Source organism: Pinus tabuliformis, chromosome 9 (assembly GCF_031772625.1).
Source record: "Pinus tabuliformis cultivar Carrire ecotype Pingquan chromosome 9, CPIR1, whole genome shotgun sequence".
NCBI lineage: Eukaryota > Viridiplantae > Streptophyta > Pinopsida > Pinales > Pinaceae > Pinus > Pinus tabuliformis.
Genome location: NC_142307.1, coordinates 326,341,154 through 326,365,163, shown reverse-complemented (window position 1 = coordinate 326,365,163; position 24,010 = coordinate 326,341,154). Strand labels below are relative to the sequence as shown.

The following is a 24,010-nucleotide window of genomic DNA, read 5'->3' as shown; positions in this document are numbered from 1 at the left end:
ATAGTTGCAGTTCAATCTATTTTAGTTTTTGCAGGTACAAGAAGAAAAATACAAAAATCAACCAAAAAGATTTCATTTCATGCCTTGTAGGAGTAGAGATAAGACAGAAAAATGTTTGCACAACACCCCCACTGCTTCACACAACCAACATTCTCTCTTCTTCGATGGCTGTGATTAAAGAACCCTTAGGTAGACAACAAGACATATTTGAAGAACCTCAAGGGAAGAAGAAGAAGAAACCATTCCTCTGGAGCAAATGACTACGAGCAAAAATGTTGGGAGCAGTACCTTGTCCAAAAATGAATTTGAAAATCAGATGAAAGATTTCAAGAGTGATATGCGTTAGTTTCTTGCCATGCAATTAGATACCCTGCGGATCCAAAGGAAGCAAGAGGAAGCCAAGAGGGCTTTGGCCATCTTTTGTCCCAGGTGCACTAGAAATCATCCTAGGGACGAATGTCCAATGCACTCCCTAGAAGTGTGTTTCGTCTGTGAAGAATATCATCCTACGAATCAATGCCCTTCCTTGCCTGAAATAAAAGCTGCATATCAGAGGGCAAAAGGAGCCACTGAATCACTTTATTATATGAACCAAAGGAGGCCACATGGACCTAGATCTTACCAGTAGGAACTGCAAGGGACATCCGAGACCTATTATGACCCCTATCAAGCCACTTTCATGCCTTCTTGGGGTCCCCCTGCTCATCCTTCCTGGTTCACACCTCCTCCTTGTTCCTTCCCAGATCCGTATTATGCCCAACCAGTTGCTCATTCGTTTCATTCTTATGCTCAGCCACAGCCTCAGTGGAATGCATCTCATCAGGGGTGGAGGCCCCAATACAACACTCCTCCCGCTTCTTTTCCTCCACCACCTGCTCGTCCACAACCATCGCCTCCTGCTCCACCAAGGCAACCCCAAATGCCTGCCCAACCACAACCCCATCCACATTCATCTCAAATCTACGCCCCCACTCAGCTACCCATACCACCATTTCCAAACCCATAGATTGGAATAGCTCAACCTAATTGCAAAGCTGAGGCACATCATGTCCAAATGACTCCTCTTGAGCTTAATGATCTTCACCATAGCTCAGGAAAAGCATTGCAAAAAAGAGATTATCTTGAAAGCATTGAAGGACCACATCCGGCAAAAGAAGATTCAAAAGAGGAGATCAAAGAACCATGGGTTGCACTTGATGAAGAGAAGAGATCAGAATCAGAGATCGAGAGAGTTCCCTCATGGTTACCATCAAGCCCTCCATGTATTCAAGAGAAAGATCAGCAAAAAGAGGAAGATGAGAAAGTCATGATAGAAGATGACATGAAGAATGATCCAGATCAACAAAAGGACCAAGGATATCAGAGCTATATTGAGATATTGTTTTAGACGGTCACTAAGTTGCAGCGATACTATCTTCCTCAGCTATGTTTGATCCCTTCAAAGTCAGATCATTTGGTCTCTGAAATCCGGATACCTGTCAAAGCATGCATTTCTAGCCTTCACATCATCTTGTCTCTAATCTCGATGTGCACATGGCTCCATTGGAAGTATTCTTATACTTGAAATGATTTTGTTTTTCAAGTAGGGTAAGGTAGGAAAAAAGAAAAAAAAAAGAAAAAAATGAAAATAAGAAGAAAATAAAAATCTAAGGTGAAAACCTCCTCAGAGGCACCTTAGATTGTCTCAATGATTGAAAACCTCCATGAGGCGGTCAATGGGTTGGAAAGAAGAGAAAATAAAAAGGGAATAAGATCCCTGGGTGAAAACCTTCCTTGGAGGCGCCCAGGGCAGGCAATTAGGGTGAAAACCTTCATGAGGCACCCTAGTTGTTTTTCAAAAAAAAAAAGAGAAAAATAAAAGAAAAATAAAGCTAATTTCCATTGAATAATTGCAGGTTGCAAGAAGGACATTGCAGGTCAGGAGAATCACTCAAAACAAAGACAAAGGAAGTTCTATGCCTTCTACAGGAAGTTCTGTGTCTTCTACAGGAAGTTTTGTGTCTTTTACAGGAAGTTCTATGTCTTCTACAGGAAGCCTACAAACGAGCCAAAATTGATCGCTGAAGAGGACCTGAAGGCCAAGAACATGTTCATGAGGCTTGCGCACATCCATTTTTCCATCCCTCACCCTTTTCCATCATTTTTTCCATGTCATTGTGCTTCTTTCCTCAAAACTGTGTTTTCTACAGGAAGTTCCTGTAGAAATTACAAGAAGTTAAAAATGGATTGAAACAAATAGTTTGGCGATGCCTCAAGAATGCCTCAAGGTTCTTAGATGCCTCAAGAATGCCAAAGATTAAAGATCAGATGTGAAAATGAGATCTGGAGGTGTCCATTAAATATATTTGATTGATTTAGGGTTTATGACATAAAGGCCAAAAATCTAGGAAAAAGCAACAAGTGGAGGCAATTTTAAAATTAACTCATGTGTAACTCCCACTCATAAAATAGATCCCTATTTTTTAGGGATTTTTTTTCTTTTTCTTTTTTGTTTTTGGGGAAGGTCTACCATGCATGCATGGAGAAATTGTGTAGTCCTGGGGGGAACCAATCAACTTACTAGCACATGCATCAGGAAACAACTAAGGGAATGCTTATGCGCAATTCCTGGGATGAGTGGCTTTGGCTGCCTCTCATGCTCTGCACAATTTCTCAAATGAAGACAAGTTACCAGCTAGGTTTTTGCATTTCTAGAGCCGAAGCTCACCATTGGATTGCACTAGGAATTTCCTGAGAGCACAGTTGGTTGCCATGTAGGACTGCGTAGATTCCCAAGGTAGTTTAAGAACCAAATTGTAACCAAGTCATGGGGAGGTCAGCTTGTGGTTAATCAGTAGAGCAAGTAAGAAAAAAAAGTTGTATAGTCAAAAAATAAACTTGATGAAAGCACAAGTACTTGGGCAGTGCAAGACAAGATGGTGAGATTTTAGTAGGGAGGCTCCAAAATGAAGCGAAGGAAAAATTTAGAGCGTGGTTGTAGTTGCTACAACACCTCCGTGTACGGTGTCCAAGGCAACGCCCCGTGAAAACTTTTTTTAACCCTATATTAGGTGCACAGACCTACCTATGGTTTTGTGCATGGGTTTTCCACATGGTTTTGGGCATGATGGTTTTCTACCCATGGTATTTTGTAGATTTGGTCAAGGAAACTACGGTTGTGTTCTAATCTAGGGTTAATGGATTGGGGTTTATGAATGCTTTGACATGTATATATGTATATTGTAACATTGAAAGGAACATAATGAAAAATTAATCTAATAGCCCCTATTTTGGGATCTAAGGGAAAATATATGTATATCTATTTTATGTCTTATGTTTCTCACCATTAGTTATTTTTTTTCTTTAGAATTCTTATGTAGGTAATTTTTGTATAGAGTTAAAACCTACATTTGGTATCAGAGCCAGGTTTCAGCTTCAAGGCGACGCCTTTGCTGCTGAGGGGTTTTTCTTGGGTCTGTGGTAGACCCTATTTAGTGGGAGATCTGCGAGATCGATTCTTCCGATGAAAGAAGATGGCGAGTAGTGGAAAGATAGAGATTGAGAAATTTAATGGTCAAAGTTCTGAGTTGTGGAAACTCAATATGGAGGATCTTCTAGTGGATAAAGATCATTTGGATCACGGTAGATCTGGATACTAAACCAACGACAATGTTAGCTTAATATTGGAATAACTTGGATCGAAAAGAAAAGAGAACAATACAGTTATGTATCTCAGATTCAGTATTGTTGAATGTATTAGGTGAACCTAAGGAGAAATACTTGTGGGACAAGTTAGGGACTTACCTATCTAAGTCTCTAGTGAAGAAACTATTCCTATGGAAAAATTTGTATAATCTGAGGATGAAAGATGGAGACTCAGTGACAGAGAATTTGAATGCCTTTAATAATGTGTTAAGTCAGTTGTTATCGGTTGATATTAGAATTTCAGATGAAGATAAGTGCATCATTTTGTTGTGTCCTCTACCAGATTCGTTGGATATTTTGGTTGTTGCAATAGGTAGCAATACAACTACCTTGAAGTTTGATGAAGTAGTCTCATCCTTGTTGTTGGAGGATATGAGACAGAAAAAAATGCAGAGCCATAATGGAGATGCCTTGTCTATACAAGGATGGTCCCATAACAGAAACAAAAAAAAGTTTTTGAGTGGAGTATCTAAATCTCCAGGAAAACCTGTAAAGGTATGTTGGAAATGTGGAAAGGAAGGGCACCACAAAAAGGATTGTAGATCTAGATCTCTTGAGAAAGGAAAGGGATTTGATGACTCTCCTTTTGTAGAGGCGAAAACCACCTCAAAAGGCGGGGATGTGTACTTGGATTCTTCTTCAAGTACACATGTGGATCATGAAACATGGTTGATTAAATCAAGTGCATCCTTTCACTTATCTCCCCATAGGAAGTGGTTTTGTGAGTGTGATAAACAGGATGGTGGTGATGTCTTCTTAGGGGATGATAGGGAAGCTATAATCGTTGGATGTTGAAAAGTCAAGGTGAAGTTCCAAGGTGGAAGGATTAGAACATTTTCGGGTGTTCTACATATTCTTGCATTGGCTAGAAATCTTATTTATGGAAGCAAGATGGATGATGTAGGTGTAAAAAAAGTGTTAGAGAAATATAATTGCATTATGGTTCGTGGAGAACTAGTATTGATGTAGGGAGTTTGGATTGGAACTTTATACAATATTTTAGGAAGTTCTTTTATTAATGGGTGCAACTGTTTTGTGGTTGCTGAAAGTGGAGTAGAAAATCTAGTGGTCTCTGGAGAAAATACTATGTTATGGCATCAAAGGCTTGGAAATATTGGAGAGAAAGGCCTTCAAATACTTCATGGTAATGGTATGGTAGAACGTATGTATAATTTCTCTTTAGATTTTGATTTATGTGAACATTGTGTATATGGGATGTGGAATCGGGTGATTTTCTCATCTGGTGCTAAGAGGGGGAAAGGGATATTAGAGCATGTGCACAATGATGTGTTTCGACCTGTGTCGGATCCATCACTAGGTAAGTATGTGTATTATGTATCATTTATAAATGACTTCTCAAGGAATACATGGATATATTTCCTCACGAAGAAATCTGAAGTCTTTGATAGGTTTAAATAATATAAGGCTTTGGCGGAAAACCAAACAGAGAAGAAGATAAAGGTGTTGAGGATAGATAATGGTGGAGATTTCTGTAAGAAGGAATTTTAACAGTTTTGTAATAAGTGTGGTATAAAACGATAGAAGACTAATGCATATGCACTTCAGTAAAATGGAGTTTCAGAAAGAATGAATAGGACATTGATGGAAAATGAAAGAAGCATGCTCAGTGGTGTTGGGTTAGGATAGGAATTTTGGGCAGAGGCAGTGGAGACTGCATGTTACTTGGTTAATAGATCACCTTCATCAGTGTTGGAGGATAATAATCCACATGAGGTATGGACTAGTAAGAAACCCACTCTTTCAACTTTGAGGGTATTTGGATGTGGTTCATATGTACATGTTGCAAAGGAGAAAAGAACCAAGTTGGATAGTAAATCTAAAAGGTGCATCTTTATTGGGTATAAGGATGGTTTAAAAGTATATAAGATTTGGAACCCAAAAACAAGGAAGGTTGTGTACAACTGAGATGTGGTGTTTAGAGAGGTGAAAGATGTTATTAAACATGAATTCCTATCAAAGGAAAATGAGAGGATAAATATTAAGCTAAAGGAGGAAGAATTAGACTCTACAATAGAACAAGAATCAAAAGATGAAGAGCCACAAACTCGAGCTGTGAGAATATTAGTTCAAGAAAGAAGGAAGCCAGAAAGGTATAGTACATATGCTTTATGTTCAAATTTTTCTTTATTTATTATTGATGATGATCCTAGAAATTTCAGGGAGGTAGCAGATTCAGAGGATGGAAAACTCTGAAAAAAGGCCATGGTTGACGAAATGGTATATTTAGACAAAAAGCAGGCTTGGGATATGGTGGAGTTGTCGGCTAGAATGAAATCGATTGGAAGAAAATGGGTGTTTCGGAAGAAGATGAATGAAGAAGGAAAGGTGGAGAAATTCAAAGCTCAGTTGGTGGCAAAGGTTATTCCCAGGTGTCAGGAATTGATTTTTGTGATATTTTTTCTTGTGTTGCAAAGTAGCTTCTATTAGATTACTTTTATCTATTGCTGCTACTTTTTATTTTGAGGTAGAAAAGATGGATGTGAAGACAACATTTCTTCATGAGGATCTGGAAGAAGATATCTACATGAAGCAACCTGAAGGCTTTTCGATGAAGGGAAAGAAAGAACTGGTATGCAGGTTAAAAAAGTCTCTTTGTGGGTTAAAATAGTCACCAAGGATGTGGTACAAAAAAATTGATACTTATATACGGGGACTTGGCTTCACTAGAAGGAAAGCGGATTACACTATGTATCTTAAATTAATTGGTGATCGTGTTATTTCTGTGGTCTTGTATGTGGATGATATGTTTCTGATTGGAAATGACAAAGATATTATCCAAGATTTGAAGACCCAATTGTCCTCCAAATTCAACATGAAGGATCTTGGTGCTGAAAAATATATTTTGGTCAAGGAAATTAAATGAGATTGGGCAAAGGGGAAGCTCTAGTTAAACTAGAGGAAGTATGTTGAGACAATACTACAGAGGTTTAATATGAAGGATAGTAAACGAGTGAAGGTTCTTATTCTTGTAGGTGTAAATTTATTTGTTGAACAATATCCCAAGGCATAAGAAGGGGAAGAGGACATGTCTTGTGTTCCATACACAAGTTTAGTTGGTAGCCTGATGTATGCACTGGTCTACACTAGACTAGACATTGCACATGCAGTGGGAGTATTGAGAAATTTTATGTCAAAAGTAGGGAAGAAGAGGTGGACAACAGTGAAGCGGGTTTTCAGGTATTTGTGTGACACTAGTGATAATGGTTTGTGCTACCAAGGAAGACCTATATTGGATAGAGTTTTGGACATCCATGGGTTTTTTGATGCAGACTACGCTAGAGATATACATGAAAGAAGATCTAAAATTGGGTATGTATTTATCCTATTTGGAGGTGCGGTCAATTGGATGAGCAAGACATAGTCTATAGTGGAACTTTCAACTATAGAGGCAGAATACATGGCAACCACTCATGCAAGAAAGGAAGTATTTTGGTTGCAGAGATTTTGTTCAAGTATGGGCTTAGTACAGTGAGCGATAAGGATAGATTGTCACAACCAAAGTGCAATTTTATTGGGAAAGAACCCTTCTTATCATTCAAAGACAAAGCACATTGATGTTCAGTATCACTTTGTGAGGGATGTTGAGCCCTGAAACTACATATCTCCTATACATTTTCCTAAACTTTTTCCACTCACCTGGACCTCATAAGCTATCAACACCATTGCATATTAATCATAAAAGAGCATTTAAAGTGGTTTTCTTAACTATGTCTTTGTGTTTGCTGTTTGAACTAGATTTTGCTTATGAGCTGTGGAATGCAGCCACTTTCGGCAGCTGGTTCAACTTTTCACAGCCGTTTTTGTTAAACTCCAGGTTGCAGGGGTCATCCGTCAAAACCAGACACGTGGGCAAGTTAGAAATGACCTGGACATGGATCAGGTCCTATTGGTCTAGCCGGATTCATCAAAGAAAGCTGTGGTCAACGGTGGTCAAAGAATGGTCTAACGAAGGAGTTTGACTGCAACTAGACTCTGTTTTCAACCACGTGAAGGATTCGTGGCCGTTTCTAGATCCCTGGAGGCACGTTGACACCTGTAGGCTACCCCACGATGAGAATCCAACAGCTGCTTTCGATAGATTTAATAATCTCGGAAACCATCATGCTAAATCCATGGACGCTATCTTTTACGTGTCCCCTGTTGACATAGTTTCACAGGAAAATAGTTATGAATTTTTTGTTATAAATAACGCGTTTCTATACGCATAGTTCTTAGTCTTTTGTTTATGTAATTTTGCTGATTAAAGCTTGTTGTGCCGTGACACTAGTCCCATTGTGATAATGCTGTTTTGAAATATAAAAGAAGACTCTATTTCTACATGATTGCATGAGCATAATTCTTGACTGATAGCCTGTTGACCGAGGCTGTGCAGAGGGCCCCTTCACACTGAGGTTTCATTTTCCTTGTTGCTGTACAGTTTTCATATACTGTTTCCTTATTTCTATTGCACATGCTTCATAATTATCCACCTGTGTATATATCTCATCCATGGTATTAACATTTCGTTTCTGTTCATGATTTTACAAGCTTTATATATTGCTGTTAACAATGATCAGTTTGTGTGTGTGTTTCAGGTTAGAGTAGGCCCGGGCATTTTCATATAGTTTTTTGTTTGCAATAGCTAGTGACATGAAATTAGCTTCTCTGCTGACTTTACTTTCTTTAGTTTCTTTAAATTCCAGTGATGCTTTGACTTCAGTTTTATTTACTTGGTTTAGTAGTTAGTTTAGATATCAGATTGCTTATGTCATTGATGATTATCTCCGAAAGCCATAGCTTAGACTACCTGGCGAGGAATCAGACTATGATTGATGTGATTTGATTTTAGTTTTACTTTTCTGCAATTAGATAATCAGATTGCTCATGTAATTGATGATTATCTCTGAAAGCCATAGCTTAGACTACCTGGCGAGGAATCAGACTATGAATGATGTGATTTGATTTTAGTTTTACTTCTCTGCTATTAGACATCAATTCGCTCATATCATTGACGTTATCTCTGAAAGCCATAGCTTAGACTACCTGGCGAGGTATCGAACTATGAATGATGTGAATTGCTTTTACTTTTATTAGATTGCAATTTTCGATTTCCTTGAGTGCAGTAGCTTAATTCATTTTTCTGTATTTAGATAGCAGCAGGGATAATGGTTTCATGATCAATAGTTCTCTATTTGTTTGATTAGAATAGTAGCACATTTTAATTTTTTTCAAGTATTAATTTCATCACTAGTATGTTCTAAGACCCTCTGAAGTGTTAAGATCTAGAAATCACTATAAAGGACATCATTGCCTTAAAATCTACATCCATACTTGCCTTCTAGAGTTATTTCCATTCACATTAGGAGACAAACAAAGATAAAAACCCCCAAAACAAAATAAAAAAATAAAAAACGACAAAAGTAAGAAATAGGTTATCTTGCACATATAGTGCGCCACACTTCATCAGCTTACGAATCTCAGATTGATAATTAATGTAGCAATTTAGGACACACTAAATTGACCAAACATTTTGGCACCGTTGCCGGGGAAGTGTAACGAGGTAACCAATTTCTTAAAAAAAAGAAGAAGGGAAAAACTGATAACTTCTTGAAGTATGTTGTCCTCTTGCACCTAGCGTGATCTGGAGGATCAGAAAAGAGAGTTGTTAGTTCAATAATTTCTTGATTATGCTCTCTTCTTGCACCTAGTGTGATCTGGAAGATCAGAAAAAGAATTATTAGCCCAACTTAAAAAAAAATAAAAAAAATAAAAATAAAAAATAAAAATAATGACATGCATAGAGCAAGAGATTCTAGGAGAAGGTTTATAGCTAGGGCCAAGAGTTCGATTTTCACAACTCCAGCTACTTCAAGGCATAGACAAGATTCACCCCCATCTACTCCTAGCCTTAAGATTCCTGGAATTCAAGGAGCAACAGCTGAATTAGAGGATTCTCCTACACTATCTACCAAATCTCACCTAGGAGAAGACCCTTTCTTCACTTCTATAGGGGAACATATTGTAATTAAAGAAGTAGAATCACCTGAAGAAGAGAAGGAAGAAACTCTCTCTCGTCCACCCTTGATAGAAGAACCAAAAGACTCTGAGGAAACTATCATGACAGAGGAAGTAGTAAATGGATTTGGGGGTAGAGGTAGAGGAGGAGGAAATAATGGGGGCAACAATGGTGGAGGTGGAGGTAATAATGGAAGAAATAGGGAAGAAGATAACTCATTTGGATTCCCTATAGTTGATGAGGAAACTCACACAACAATGAAAAACATCTCACCATTTGTTCTCCCCAACTTTTATGGGTTGCGAAGTGAGGATCCTAAAACATTTCTGTTTGAGTTTGAAGTCGTGTGCCGAACCTATGACTATATGGAAGACTCTCAAAAACTCAAACTGTTTCCTTCAACATTGAAGGGAGCCACTTTGAAAACAGAGTCTGATAAAAGTAAAAGCAATTCACATCATTCATAGTTTGATACCTCGCTAGGTAGTCTAAGCTATGGCTTTTGGAGATAACGTCAATGATATGAGCGAATTGATGTCTAATAGCAGAGAAGTAAAACTAAAATCAAATCACATCATTCATAGTCTGATTCCTCACCAGGTAGTCTAAGCTATGGCTTTCGGAGATAATCATCAATAACATGAACAATCTGATTATCTAATTGCAGAAAAGTAAAACTAAAATCAAATCACATCAATCATAGTTTAATTCCTCTCCAGGTAGTCTAAGCTATGGCTTTCAGAGATAATCATCAATGACATAAGCAATTTGATATCTAAACTAACTACTAAAGCAAGTAAATAAAACTGAAGTCAAAGCATCACTGGAATTTAAAGAAACTAAAGAAAGTAAAGTCAGCAGAGAAGCTAATTCCATGTCACTAGCTATTGCAAAAAAAAACTATATGAAAACGCCTGGGCCTACTCTAACCTGAAACACACACACACACTGATTAGTGTTAAAAACAATATACAAAGCTTGTAAAATCATGAACAAAAACGAAATGCTAATACCATGGATGAGATATATACATAGGTGGATAGTTATGAAGCATGTGCAATAGAAATAAGGAAACAGTATATGAAAACTGTACAGCAACAAGGAAAACTAAACCTCAGCGTTTGTTCTCCCCAACTTTTATGGGTTGCGAAGTGAGGATCCTGAAACATTTCTGTTTGAGTTTGAAGTCATGTGCTGAACCTATGACTATATGGAAGACTCTCAAAAACTCAAACTGTTTCCTTCAACATTGAAGGGAGCTGCTTTGAAATGGTTCATGGGATTAGTCACCCAATCTATCATGACTTGGAATGATATGAAACAAACATTTTTGGATAGATACCTAGACTACTGTATGCCCACCAATAAGAAGGATGAGGTATTCAAAATGATGCAAAAAGAAGATGAAAACTTGGAGGATTTACTTGAAAGATTTCAATATAACTTAAAGAGAGCAAAAATGAGTAACTTAGATGAGGAAACCTTGAAATCCCTTCTATTGAAAGCCATTAGAGATAAATGGATAGATATTTTAAACATGATGGGGGAGGGAGATATTTCTCAACTTCCACTTCGTGATATCGAAGAACTATGTGTCCATCTCTCAAGGGGAAAATCTAAAACAGGAAAAGGGCCTAGAGATCCTTCTCTTATTAGAGAAAACAAATCTGCAACTGGATTAGTAAGTAGGGCAGAGATTGGCAATATGCTTGATGAATTCAAAACTGATATTCTAGGGAGTCTTAGTGAACAGCTAGACACCCTTAAAATGCAAAACAAGCAGAAAACAGAAGCGGATGCTTTGGCCATCTTTTGTCCAAAATGTAGGAAGAAACATGCTCTAAGGGAATGCCCCTTGGATGCAAAAGTTGTAGAAACCTGTATGATTTGCTTAGAAAGTCATGAAACCAAGGATTGTCCTTCAATCTCTGGGCTCAAAGCTGTCTTTCAAGAAGATCCATATTCAGCAGAATCCCTGTGTTTTGTTTCAAGAAGACCTTGGCAGGGGCAACAAAATCAAGGATTTAACAATCCTATGAACTTTCAGCCCTCACCAAATTGGAATTCTTGGAAACAACCTTGGCCCCAACCTCAAAATCCATATCAATCATGGGCACAAGGGATGCAAAATCCTTATGGGAGATTTGCTCAATTTTATCAATATCCTCCATTTTTTCAAAATCAACAAAATCCACAACTTCCAAATCAAAACCCATAGCTTTCATTGCCATTTCCACAACAACAACCTTCTCAACAAAATCCAAATCCTCAACTCTTGCTTCCATTTCAACAAAAGACAAATCAACTACCAGCTCAGCCATTACCAAATCCTAACAATAAAAATCCTCAGAATGCTTACATGGTAGAAGGACAACAATTTCCTACCTATATGATTGTTCCTCTTAATGATGTACAACTCAGGTCTGGTAGAGTTTTAGAAAAACCTTCTATAGATGTTCAAAAGCAAGGTACTTCTGAGGAGGATTCTCTTAAAGTCAATAAAGGTTTTGAGGAAGCATCTCTTCAAAACCCAAACATTCAAAAAGAAAAAGAAAAAGAGTCAACCCCCACAACTCCTATAGTTGAGTAACCTGCATCTTCATCTACACCTCCTTTCCCTGAAAGATTACAAATTGACAAAGGGGTGGAAAAACAAATCTTGTTGCCTGATTATGATTTTCTAGATGAATTAAAGAATGTCTGTATCAAGATTCCCTTGCTACAAGCCATTAGAGAGATTCCTATTCTAGCAAAAACAATAAAGGAGTTGAGTCTCAAAAGATGAGGAAGGAAACCAAGAGATACAAGAAGAATCCACCTGGTAGGAAAAATTGCAGATATCATGATGGGGAAAATTACCATGCAGAAGTATGTAGATCCAGGTAGTCCAATTGTCAAGACACATAAAAATGGGATAGAAATTCCAAACACATTGATTGACTTAGGGGCTGCTATCATCATTATTAGTAGACAGACTATCGAACAACTTAAACTTCCTAATCTTCTTTTTACACTTACCCTACTGCAACTTGCAGATAGATCAATAATCAAACCAGATGATGTATTAGAAGATATTTCAGTCTCCTTAGATTTTTGGGAATATCCAGTGGATTTCATGATTTTGACTCCCAAGAGTAATCTAGGAGGGCACCCACTTATCTTAGGAAGACCTTGGCTAGCCACAACTGATGCGTTCATTAGTTGTAGATCTGGGGATATGTACATTTCTGATGGTAGTTCGACAAAGAAATTCAATTTGTATCCTCCAGCAAAAGCAATTACGGAAGTAGGAGACAATGAATGGGTCGATGATGAGGACACTATACAACCTATCTTTACCATTTCTGAAATTAGTGAAGATAGTCAAATTCTGAACACATTAGAAAGTTTTGAAACATCTTCAGAATATGACCAAACACAATTTCAGTTAGATTATGACATTGAGTATTTATCATCAAGACAAATGTCTCTTTACTCTGTGGAAGAGTTCGGTAGTTCCACCATTGAGATTTTTCCAAATAAAACATTGCATATCAACAAAAATTTGGAAAAGTCACAATAGGAAGAACTAACCAAAATCTTACAAAAACATTCTACTGCATTTGCATGGGAGTATACTGATATGAAAGGTATTGACCCTAAGACTTGCATCCATCATATCTATATTGAGGAAAACAGTAGACCAATCAGACAACCTCAGAGAAGGAGGAATCCAAATCTTAGGGAGATAGTGAAAGAAGAGCTCCAAAAACTACTCAAAGTAAATTTCATTTATCCAATTTCAGATAGCCGATGGGTTTCTCCTTTGGTTATAGTACCTAAAAAGAATGGTAAATGGAGAGTATGCATTGATTACAGGGAATTGAATAAAGCAACTTTGAAGGATCACTTTCCTTTTCCTTTTATCGATAAAGTATTAGATACATTAGTAGGCAAAAAGTACTTTTCATTTTTGGATGGTTTTAGTGGTTATAATCAAATTCAGGTAGCACCTGAAGATCAGGATAAGACCACATTTACCTGTCCATGGGGAAATTTTGCTTATCGAGTGCTTCCTTTCAGATTATGTAATGCACCCGCAACATTCCAAAGAGCAGTACTAGGAATTTTTTCTGATCTAATCCATGATTGTGTAGAAGTATATATGAATGATTTTACAGTTTATGGCGATTCATTTGAAGAGGCATTAGAAAATTTGGAAAAAGTCCTTATAAGATGTAAAGAAACAAACCTTTCATTAAGTCATGAAAAATGCTTTATGATGTTTACTGAAGGTATTGTTTTGGGACATCATATTTCAGGGAATGGGATTAAAGTTGATAGATCAAAAGTTGAAGTCATCTCCAAGTTGCCTATTCCAAATTGTCAAAAAGATGTTGGAAGTTTTCTGGGATTTACTGGATAGTATACAAGATTTATAGAAAACTTTACCAAAATAGCATCTCCACTTTTCAAACTGCTTACAAAAGACTGTGAATTCAATTGGGGCCTTGATTGCCAATCAACATTCGAAACTTTGAAAACAAGAATATCTGAAGCACCCATCTTGAGAGGACCAAATTGGAAACTTCATTTCCATATTTTTACAGATGCTTCAGATACAGCTCTAGGGGCTGTGTTGGGACAAAAAGATCTAGTTCCTTATGCCATTTACTATACTAGTAAAAATTTAACTCCCACTGAGTTGAACTATATTGTGACTGAAAAATAATTCTTAGCTGTTGTTCATACAATCAATAAGTTTAGACATTATATAACAGGCTATGAAACTTTTATTCATACTAATAATTTTGCAATTAGATATCTAATGAATAAACCTATTACTAATGATAGAGTTATAAGGTGGCTCCTAGTTTTACAGGAATTCAATATCACTGTGTTGGATAGACCAGGGAAACAAAATACAGTAGCTGATTTCTTGTCTAGGATTCAGAATACTAAAGAAGATTCTCCTGTAGAGGACAAGTTTCCTGATGAATATTTATTTGCAGTAACTACTAAGACCCTTTGGTATGCAGATATAACTAACTATTTGGTTACAGGGAAACTACCTCCACATTTATTTCCTGGTGAAAGAAGAAAGATTATTTAGGAGAGTTCAAAATATTCATGGATTTCTAACGAATTGTTTAAAACAGGGCCAGATCTTGTGATCAGAAGATGTGTTAGGGAAGATGAAATGTCTGATATCCTCAAAGCATGCCATGATGAACCATGCGATGGACACTTTTCTTACAAAAGGATAGCCTATAAAATCCTCTCTTTGGGATATTATTGACCATCCCTCTTCAAAGATGCAAAACAATATGTCAAAAGGTGTGACAGCTGCCAAAGAGTAGGGAAACCTACCCTTTCAAATGAAATGCCATTGCAGCCACAGGTACTCATCGAACCCTTTGAAAAATGGGCTTTAAATTTCATTGGACCTATTAACCCACCATCTAGGCAAAAAAAGTATATATTGGTATGTACTAATTATGTCACTAAATGGGTAGAAGCCAAAGCATTATTTTTTGCTACTGAGTATTCAGCTATTAGTTTTCTTGATGAGGATATTTTTACTCGCTTTGGTGTTCCAAGAGAAATTGTGACAGATCAGGGAAGTCAATTCACATCCAACCTGGTGGAGAAGCTGATGGAAGAATATAAAATCAAGCACATAAAATCTACTCCTTACCATCCGCAAGCAAATGGTCAAGTGGAGTCTACAAACAAAGTTCTTGAAGGCATCATTACCAAGACTGTTCATCTACATAGAAGAGATTGGGTAGAAAGGCTTCCTGAAGCGTTATGGGCCTACAAAACTACATGGAGGAATACAACAGAACATTCTCCCTATGAACTTGTTTATGGGAAATAAGTCCTGCTCCCCATCGAGTTCCAAGTTAAAACTTTCAAGATGGCAGTTCAGTTGGGAATGGATCTATCAAAAGCCCAAAAGCATAGAATGAAGCAATTGAACGAACTAGATGAGATCAGCTACGAAGCAATCGTAAAAACTGATCTAGTTCAATATCAAAGAGCTAAGTGGCATGCCAAATACATTAAAGAGAAAAAGTTCCAAGAAGGATACTGGGCATTGCTATTTGATTCCAAGTTCAAGGATTTCAAAGGTAAATTTCAGACGCATTAGCTTGGGCCATATGAAATCGAAAAAGTCTTTAGCAATGGAGCGGTAAGAATCAAAACCATTGATGAATATCAAACTCCTCTTATTGTGAATGGTCACCAATTAAAGATCTATCATAAGCCACTCTCAAAGGAGGAATTTGTCAAAATATTTCAGGATAATATTGCAATAAGGCTAGTGAAGAAGAATCCTTCTTCCCCACCAACCTAGTCCTTGTTCTTTTTTTGTTTCAACAAAATAAAAAATAAAAAATTGTATAAGCCTGAAAACCAATCACTGATTGGCAGTCTTATACAGAAAATACAGGGTGAAAATCAGAACCTTCTGATACCCTATATTTTCCACATAAAAAAAAGTCTCTCCCATTTCATAGTTTTATGTCACTTCACTTCATTTCACTCCACTTCACTTCATTTCACTCCATTTCACTCCATTCCACTTCATTTCATTTCATTCCGCCAATAAAAATCTTTTCATGACCAGTTTTCATTCATTCAGTCATCATTCATTCATCTCCATTCAGTCATATGTTCATTGTATCAGTTTCCGCAGCTAGAAACTGATTCCGCAGCCAGTTGTGGATTTCGCAGCCAGCACTATGTTATTCAATAATGACAGTTAGATGTTAGCCCAATAATAAAAAGAATCAAATGCAGGTATGACCAAGGACCTATTTTGAAGACATGAGGCACCTAAAAGCATCAACGGGGAGCAACTTATCAAAGGTTAATGGGTGAAAAGTGGCAAAAATTCCAAGGTACGAGTAAAATTTATTTCAAATAGCATTCAAGGCACATTTTATATAGTTATGAAACCACAACTCCATTATATGCAATGATTGGCATTGATAGTTTCCATAACCGTTCCACAACCTTTACATGATCCCTCCATAAACCGTGCATTAATTTTTAAACGGCCTCATGATCAGCTTCCGGATTTAACTCACATTGGCTGTACTTTGACACTCCACCCGTAATTATGGGGACATAATTGATTTGATCACGGCTCTTCTCCGCCGCACAAATTCCACAGCCGTCCAATTTAAAACTCTGCCGGGCTCACTTTACTCCCCTACTGTTCTATTGAAGTTACATTTGCATTCCTACCCTGTTCACATAAACCTTCGCTCCGCTCCATGAACTCATTCCCGCTACCTATTCTCTATTTCTCCATTTGCAATCACTGGAATTTTCTCCATAAACCGTGTCCATTCCCCGCTAACACAACCATTGTATCTATGTTCATCCATTACTCACGCAGACATATTTTAAGGCAGAAGGAAAGGAATGGGTCTTTTGTTAAGAGCAGAACCGGAAGGGCACAAGTTCATGGAGGGGTATCCGCAATTGAAAGGCATACTTAAGAAGGCACGGTGGTTACGGTTCATTCAAAAATTCAGAGGCTACAACAAGGAAATTACAAAGACTTTTGCGAGGTCTTTTGATGGTATGGAGGTTGAGGTTGGAGACCTTAAGTTTCAGTTACCGAGGCAATTATAGCAGCCGCTACAACTCTCACAGGAGGGAGAACGGTGGTTCAAGAACAAGAGCTTTGACGAGAAGGCCTGGAGGGTTATCCTACGCAATCCAGGTATGGATATAACTATTTTAAAACGAGGAATCCATGTCTATGCTTTAGAAGAAAAGTGGGCCAATTTATTATTGATTATCCAAAAGTTCATTACCTGTGAAGGACGTTTTGGGTCAATGTATATGTATCACACCCGGTTGCTGATGAATTTCTTAGAAAATCAAACCCTCAATCTGCCTTACTTTTTATTGAATAGTTTGAAAAAAATGTCCGTAACTATCCAGAAGAATTTGGAGGACGTAGAACCCCACCTGTACCATCACGAGCTTGTGAAAATTTTAATTGAAAAACAGTTAAAGGATAATAAGGACACCTGGGAATAGTGTTTGGTTAGAAACTTCTTTCAAGATCCCCCTGAAACACCAGAAAGCAGTTCAACAAGGAAGAGTAGGAGGAAGAAAACCAGTGTAAGAATTCAAGACACTCCTCCCAATATCACCAAAGAAATTAATCAAGAAGAGAAACTGTCTGAAAATAAGAAGGAAAGAACTGAGGATAGAAAGCAAAGAAAATTAAAGGGGAAGAGAAACATTGAGGCTGTCTATCAAACCCCAAAACCTTCCTCAGAAGAGGACCACCAAATACTGTATGAAAGACTAGTTTATCTTCAGGAACAATCAGCTGTAGCAAAGAAGAAAGGGAAAGGAAAATAGAGTGTGGAGAAAGAAGACACTAGCCCACAAAATTTAAGGAGGAGCTCCAGGCTTAAAGGGAAATTGAGGACAGTACAAACAAAAGGGCCCCATTTCATTGATTTAGGAGGGGAAACACCGGAACAGCCTCCAACAATTCCTCCTGGCCGCAGCCCACACCATGCTCCTATTTCTCAACCAGATTTTGACATGAGTCCTTCTCGGCCAGAGTTTGAGATCAGTCCTTCTCAACTGGATTTTGGGGTCAGCCCAAGAAAGACTACACCTGAGGTAGACCCAAACCAACAAGAAATATATGATTATATTGAATTGTTGGAGAAGACTACCACAGATCCAAGCACTTCATCTACCCAGCCTAATGCAGCACAAGAAACTCTAATCCAATCACTGAAACAAGAAATTTTTGAATTGGAGGTCTTAAATAGACACATCAAGAGAGAGAATGAAAAATTAAAGGAACAAAGTAGATTGGATAAGATCATTCACGAAAACACCATGTTACATCTTGGGTTGTGGCAGAAGAAGAATATAAAGTTGAAGAAAAAGAGCAGGAGGTTGAGTAGAGTTCTTATCAACCTCAAATTCAAGTGCTTAATGAGGAAGCCTAGGATGTTAGTAGTACCTAGGAAGAAGATAAGAGGACTAGATGTGCTAGCAGAGGTCTCAGAACACATGGACTGAAAGGAGGATGATCAAAGTTTTGGTTGCATGGGGACATGCAACACCTTCACAGTGGGGGTATGTTGAGCCCTGAAACTACATATATCCTATACATTTTCCTAAACTTTTTCCACCCAACTGGACCTCATAAGCTATCAACACCATTGCATATTAATCATAAAAGAGCATTTAAAGTGGTTTTTTTAACTATGTCTTTGTGTTTGCTGTTTGAACTAGATTTTTCTTATGAGCTTCGGAATGCAGCCACTTTCCACAGCCGTTTTTGTTAAACTCCAGGTTGCAGGTGTCATCCGGCAAAACCAGACACGTGGGCAAGTTAGAAATGACCTGGACATGGATCAGGTCCTATTGGTCTAGCCGGATTCATCAAAGAAAGCTGTGGTCAATGGTGGTCAAAGAATGGTCTAACGAAGGAGTCCGACGGCAGCTAGACTCTGTTTTCAACCACGCGAAGGATTCGTGGCCGTTTCTAGATCCCTGGAGGCACGTTGACACCTGTAGGCTGCCCCATGATAAGAATCCAACAACCACTTTTGATAGATTTAATAATCTCGGCAACCATCATGCTAAATCCATGGACGCTGTATTTTACGTGTCCCCTATTGACGCAGTTTCACAGGAAAACAATTATGAAGTTTTTGTTATAAATAAAGCATTTATATACACATAGTTCTTAGTCTTTTGTTAATGTAATTTTGCTGATTAAAGCTTGCTGTGCCATGACACTAGTCCCGTTGTGATAACACTGTTTTGAAATATAAAAGACGACTCTGTTTCTACATGATTGCGTGAGCATAATTCTTGACTAATAGCCTGTTGACCGAGGCTGTGTAGAGGGCCCCTGCACACTCAGGTTTCATTTTCCTTGTTGTTGTACAATTTTCATATACTATTTCCTTATTTCTATTGCACATGCTTCATAATTATCCACCTGTGTATATATCTCATCCATGGTATTAACATTTCGTTTCTGTTCATGATTTTACAAGATTTGTATATTGCTGTTAACACTGATCAATGTGTGTGTGTGTTTCAGGTTAGAGTAGGCCCAGGCGTTTTCGTATAGTTTTTTTTTTGCAATAGCTAGTGACATGGAATTAGCTTCTCTGCTGACTTTACTTTCTTTAGTTTCTTTAAATTATAGTGATGCTTTGAATTTAGTTTTATTTACTTGGTTTAGTAGTTAGTTTAGATATCAGATTGCTTATGTCATTAATGATTATCTTCGAAAGCCATAGCTTAGACTACCTGGTGAGGAATCAGACTATGATTGATGTGATTTGATTTTAGTTTTACTTTTTTGCAATTAGATAATCAGATTGCTCATGTTATTGATGATTATCTCCAAAAGCCATAGCTTAGACTACTTGGCGAGGAACCAGACTATGAATGATGTGATTTGATTTTGGTTTTACTTCTCTGCTATTAGACATCAATTCGCTCATATCATTGACGTTATCTCCGAAATCCATAGCTTAGACTACCTGGCGAGGTATCGAACTATGAATGATGTGAATTGCTTTTACTTTTATTAGATTGCAATTTTCGATTTCTTTGAGTGCAATAGCTTAATTCATTTTTCTGTATTTAGATAGCAGCAGGGATAATGGTTTCATGATCAATAGCTCTCTATTTGTTTGATTAGAATAATAACACATTTTCATTCTTTTTCAAGTATTAATTTCATCACTGGTATGTTCTAAGACCCTATGAAGTGTTAAGATCTGGAAATCATTATAGAGGACATCATTGCCTTAAAATCTATATCCATACTTGCCTTCTAGAGTTATTTCCATTCACATTAGGAGACAAACAAAGATAAAAACCGCCAAAAAAAAATAAAAAAATCAAAAATGACAAAAGTAAGAAATAGGTTATCTTGCACATATAGTGCGCCACACTTCATCAGCTTACGAATCCCAGATTGATAATTAATGTAGCAATTTAGGACACACTAAATTGACCAAACAAGGGATATGGTTGAGGCCAAAAAGGTGTTGTTGGTAAAGGTGGACACTTTGAAGAATGTTGCAGATGCATTGATGAAGTCTGTGAGAATTGAGAAGTTTTCCTGGTGTAGAGAAACAATGGGAGTTGTAGGGCTGAACCAATTACTAAGCTCTCCTATGACCTCTTATGTGGAAAAGAAAAAAACAAGTGGGAGAGTTTTGGGTGTGTTATATTATTTCCATGACTAGCCACATGTGCTGCGAGGCTACATCCCTACCCGTTCGTTGTGCTGACCACAGTAGGGGGTTCACAGGGTGGTGCAACTCCCCCTGTTAGGGTGTTTCAAGTGAGCAGTAGCCCCACTGTATGGGGTCTAGGGCAGTGCCCCACGATTTTTTTTTTTGGCCCTATATTAGGTGGGCGGACCTACCCATGATTTTGTGCATGGGTTTTGCACATGGTTTTTCGCTTTGGTTTTCCACTGATGGTATTTTGTAGATCTGGTCCATAGAACTATGGTTATGTTATAATCTAGGGTTAATGGATTGGGGTTTATGAATGCTTCGACATGTATATATATGTATTGTAACATTGAAATGAACATATTGAAAAATCAATCTAGTAGTCCCAGTTTTGGGATCTAGGGGAAAATATCTGCATATATTTTTTATGGCTTATGGTTCTCGCCATTGTTTATTTTCTATTTTTAGAATTTGTATGCAGGTAATTTCTGTGCAAGGTTAAAACCCACAATTAATGATAATTAAATTAAAATTGTAGAAGTCTCACTTTGAAATAAACACACTTATCAATTTGATAATTAAATGAAGAAAATGTATTTAATATATAATAAATAATAATCATATAACTTCATATATCAATATATATAAAGAATAATCATATACCAAGGGTTCAAATTTAATACCTTGGTTTGCTATAAGTGTTGAAATATGATATGAGGAAGTTGAGCTTCAGGAATGCTCCTGAAATCGGCTTCACATAGGCCAACATGGAATTTTGGATGTGAAATTTCTTCTAGGATGTTTTAGACTATGAAACAAAGAGGATACATATAGAATATCCACATATTCTTGTGGTTAGAATTCCATACCTTGGTTTTCTATAGTTTTGGAGATATGCTCGAAGAAATTTAAACTTCCTAAATTCTCCTCAAGCATGCTTTAAACAAGTCAGCTTGGTAAGTTTTCTATAAATTTCTTTCTGAGATGTTTTAGACTATGAAATTTGGGGGAGATAGAGAAGAGATCTCAAGTTAATAGTGGTGGAAATTTTATAGGCCTTGTTTCACTATAATTCTAAAGATATGACCTAAGGAAGTTCCTGAATGATCATAAAACATATTTAAAATAGATTAGCTTGATATTTTTCTATATCCTTATTTCTGAGATGTTTCAAACTATGAAATATGGAGATGATAGAGAAAATATAACAAGGTATCTTTGGTAGAAATTTCATATCTTTTTATCTATAATTTCAAGGATATGATCTAAGGAATTTAGTGTTCATGAATTCTCCAAATACATGTTTGAAATAGGTTAGATTGGTATTTTTCCTATAGATTTATTTCTAAGATGTTTCAAATTATTAAATATAGAGGATATAAATAAGAGATAAATCTGTATCAATGGAAAAAAAGTTAGAACCAATTTTATAAAATTTGATAGCTGACAAGTTATGTAAGTTCGTCGTTAGGAGGAAACTAAAAGAAATAGGTTTTGGGAGAAGTAGACCTATTGAAGGAAGAAGAAGCAAGTAGACCTTGTTGGGTTTAAGAATTGGCATCCTTTTCACCAATATTTCCTTACCATTTTTACCACTTTCACCTTTAAAACCACATCCTTCCATTCAATTGATTATATTTTTGACTAAAGTATGCCACTCTTTCATGTCACTCTAACCTATGTAGTTTTGCTTGCATTTGATGAAAGGGTAACTATTTTTGAGTGATTTTTGTGACAAAATGAAAAAGAAGGATGTTTACAAGATGACTTGGTTAGAATGTTGCTACTCGCTTTTCCCTAGATGATGTGATGCTACTTTTCCAGTATTTTGTGACATTTTCAAACTAGGCCAATAACTTTATTGTTATCCTGATGTTGATACTATGTTTCTAATGATGTGTACTCTATTTTCTCACTACCAATCTTTAAGAACTAATGTGTTTCTATTACTCAGGAAGGTCAACCAATACCATTGTACCAACAAGGATTTGACTCTCTTGGAAAATAACCAAGCTCAACTGTAACACGTGTAACCATCATTATTTTTAGTTAATTTCTAAAGCAAGGCACCATTACGACATCACTTTTATTTATAATAATTCATTATAATTTGTTTAAGAAAATAATTTTAGTCTGAATAGCTTGATAATCGAAAGATTATCGTGGTTTTTCATGATTTTGATACCAATATTATATAGAAGATAAACCTGTAAGTCAGGATCCATGTTGGAGGAGCTAGTCGACTTAGTGGACTAGCCCAATCGAGTTGGAAAAGTATATTGTAAGTCAGTCAAGAGTTGTGTCAAGTCGATGACCAAGTCGGGTTAAGTTAAGTCCGGTCAGATAGTTAAACTCTTGTAATTTTCCTATATCCATGAACATATCAATGTATGGGTTCCATTTGTTTTTAACATATATATAATAGAAGTGTTCCTTCATATTTTCTCCACGAATTGTGTTTCTTCTCTTATTTATTCAGTTATGTTCGTTTCTCTATAATTTCTTAATGTTGTTACTATTATAACTATGGGGGGTTACATCATATTTTTTATATTTTGAATCTTGTACTTCATTTTCATAGATAATGAAATCTTTTATGATTTCATGGTCCATTTATGATTTTTTCTTCTAGCCTATGAGTTGTGATTTTTCTAGCTCCATACTAAGTTGGAATGGCCATCCTCTTTAGCAAAAATTGTTGTTTCTACACAAGTCGCTTAGTTATTTTGGATTTAAGAGATCTGTGGTTTACATCTTTTGAAGCAGTGACCGGAGAATCCACAGTATGAACATTTTCATACCAACGTTTGAAATCCCAAATGGGATCCATCATCAAGATTTTAGAATGATGATAAAAGAAGAGCTTCTTAGGGAATAAATAATAATGAGGAAATTTTTTAGGGAACCACACACTGTCGGCTTGGAATAATAATTTAATTTAATTTAATTTTAATTTAAAAATTACTTTTATTTTTAATAAATTACTTTTATTTTAATAATTTTTTTATTGAAGGGTTAATATATTAATACAAAACCTAAAGATAAAATTAGGGAATTGAACTAG

The 24,010-nt window shown here is 36.8% G+C and overlaps 1 protein-coding gene across 1 annotated transcript in view; it reads left to right on the top strand.

The window, feature by feature from the left end:
- LOC149148541 (uncharacterized) overlaps positions 1–23,025 on the top strand; it is a 263,172-nt gene extending 240,147 nt beyond the window's left edge. The window contains 1 exon segment of the mRNA XM_089442207.1: positions 22,901–23,025. Coding sequence (XP_089298333.1) covers positions 22,901–22,954 — 54 coding nt within the window. The 3' untranslated portion in view covers positions 22,955–23,025.
- Positions 23,026–24,010: the final 985 nt, after the last annotated feature.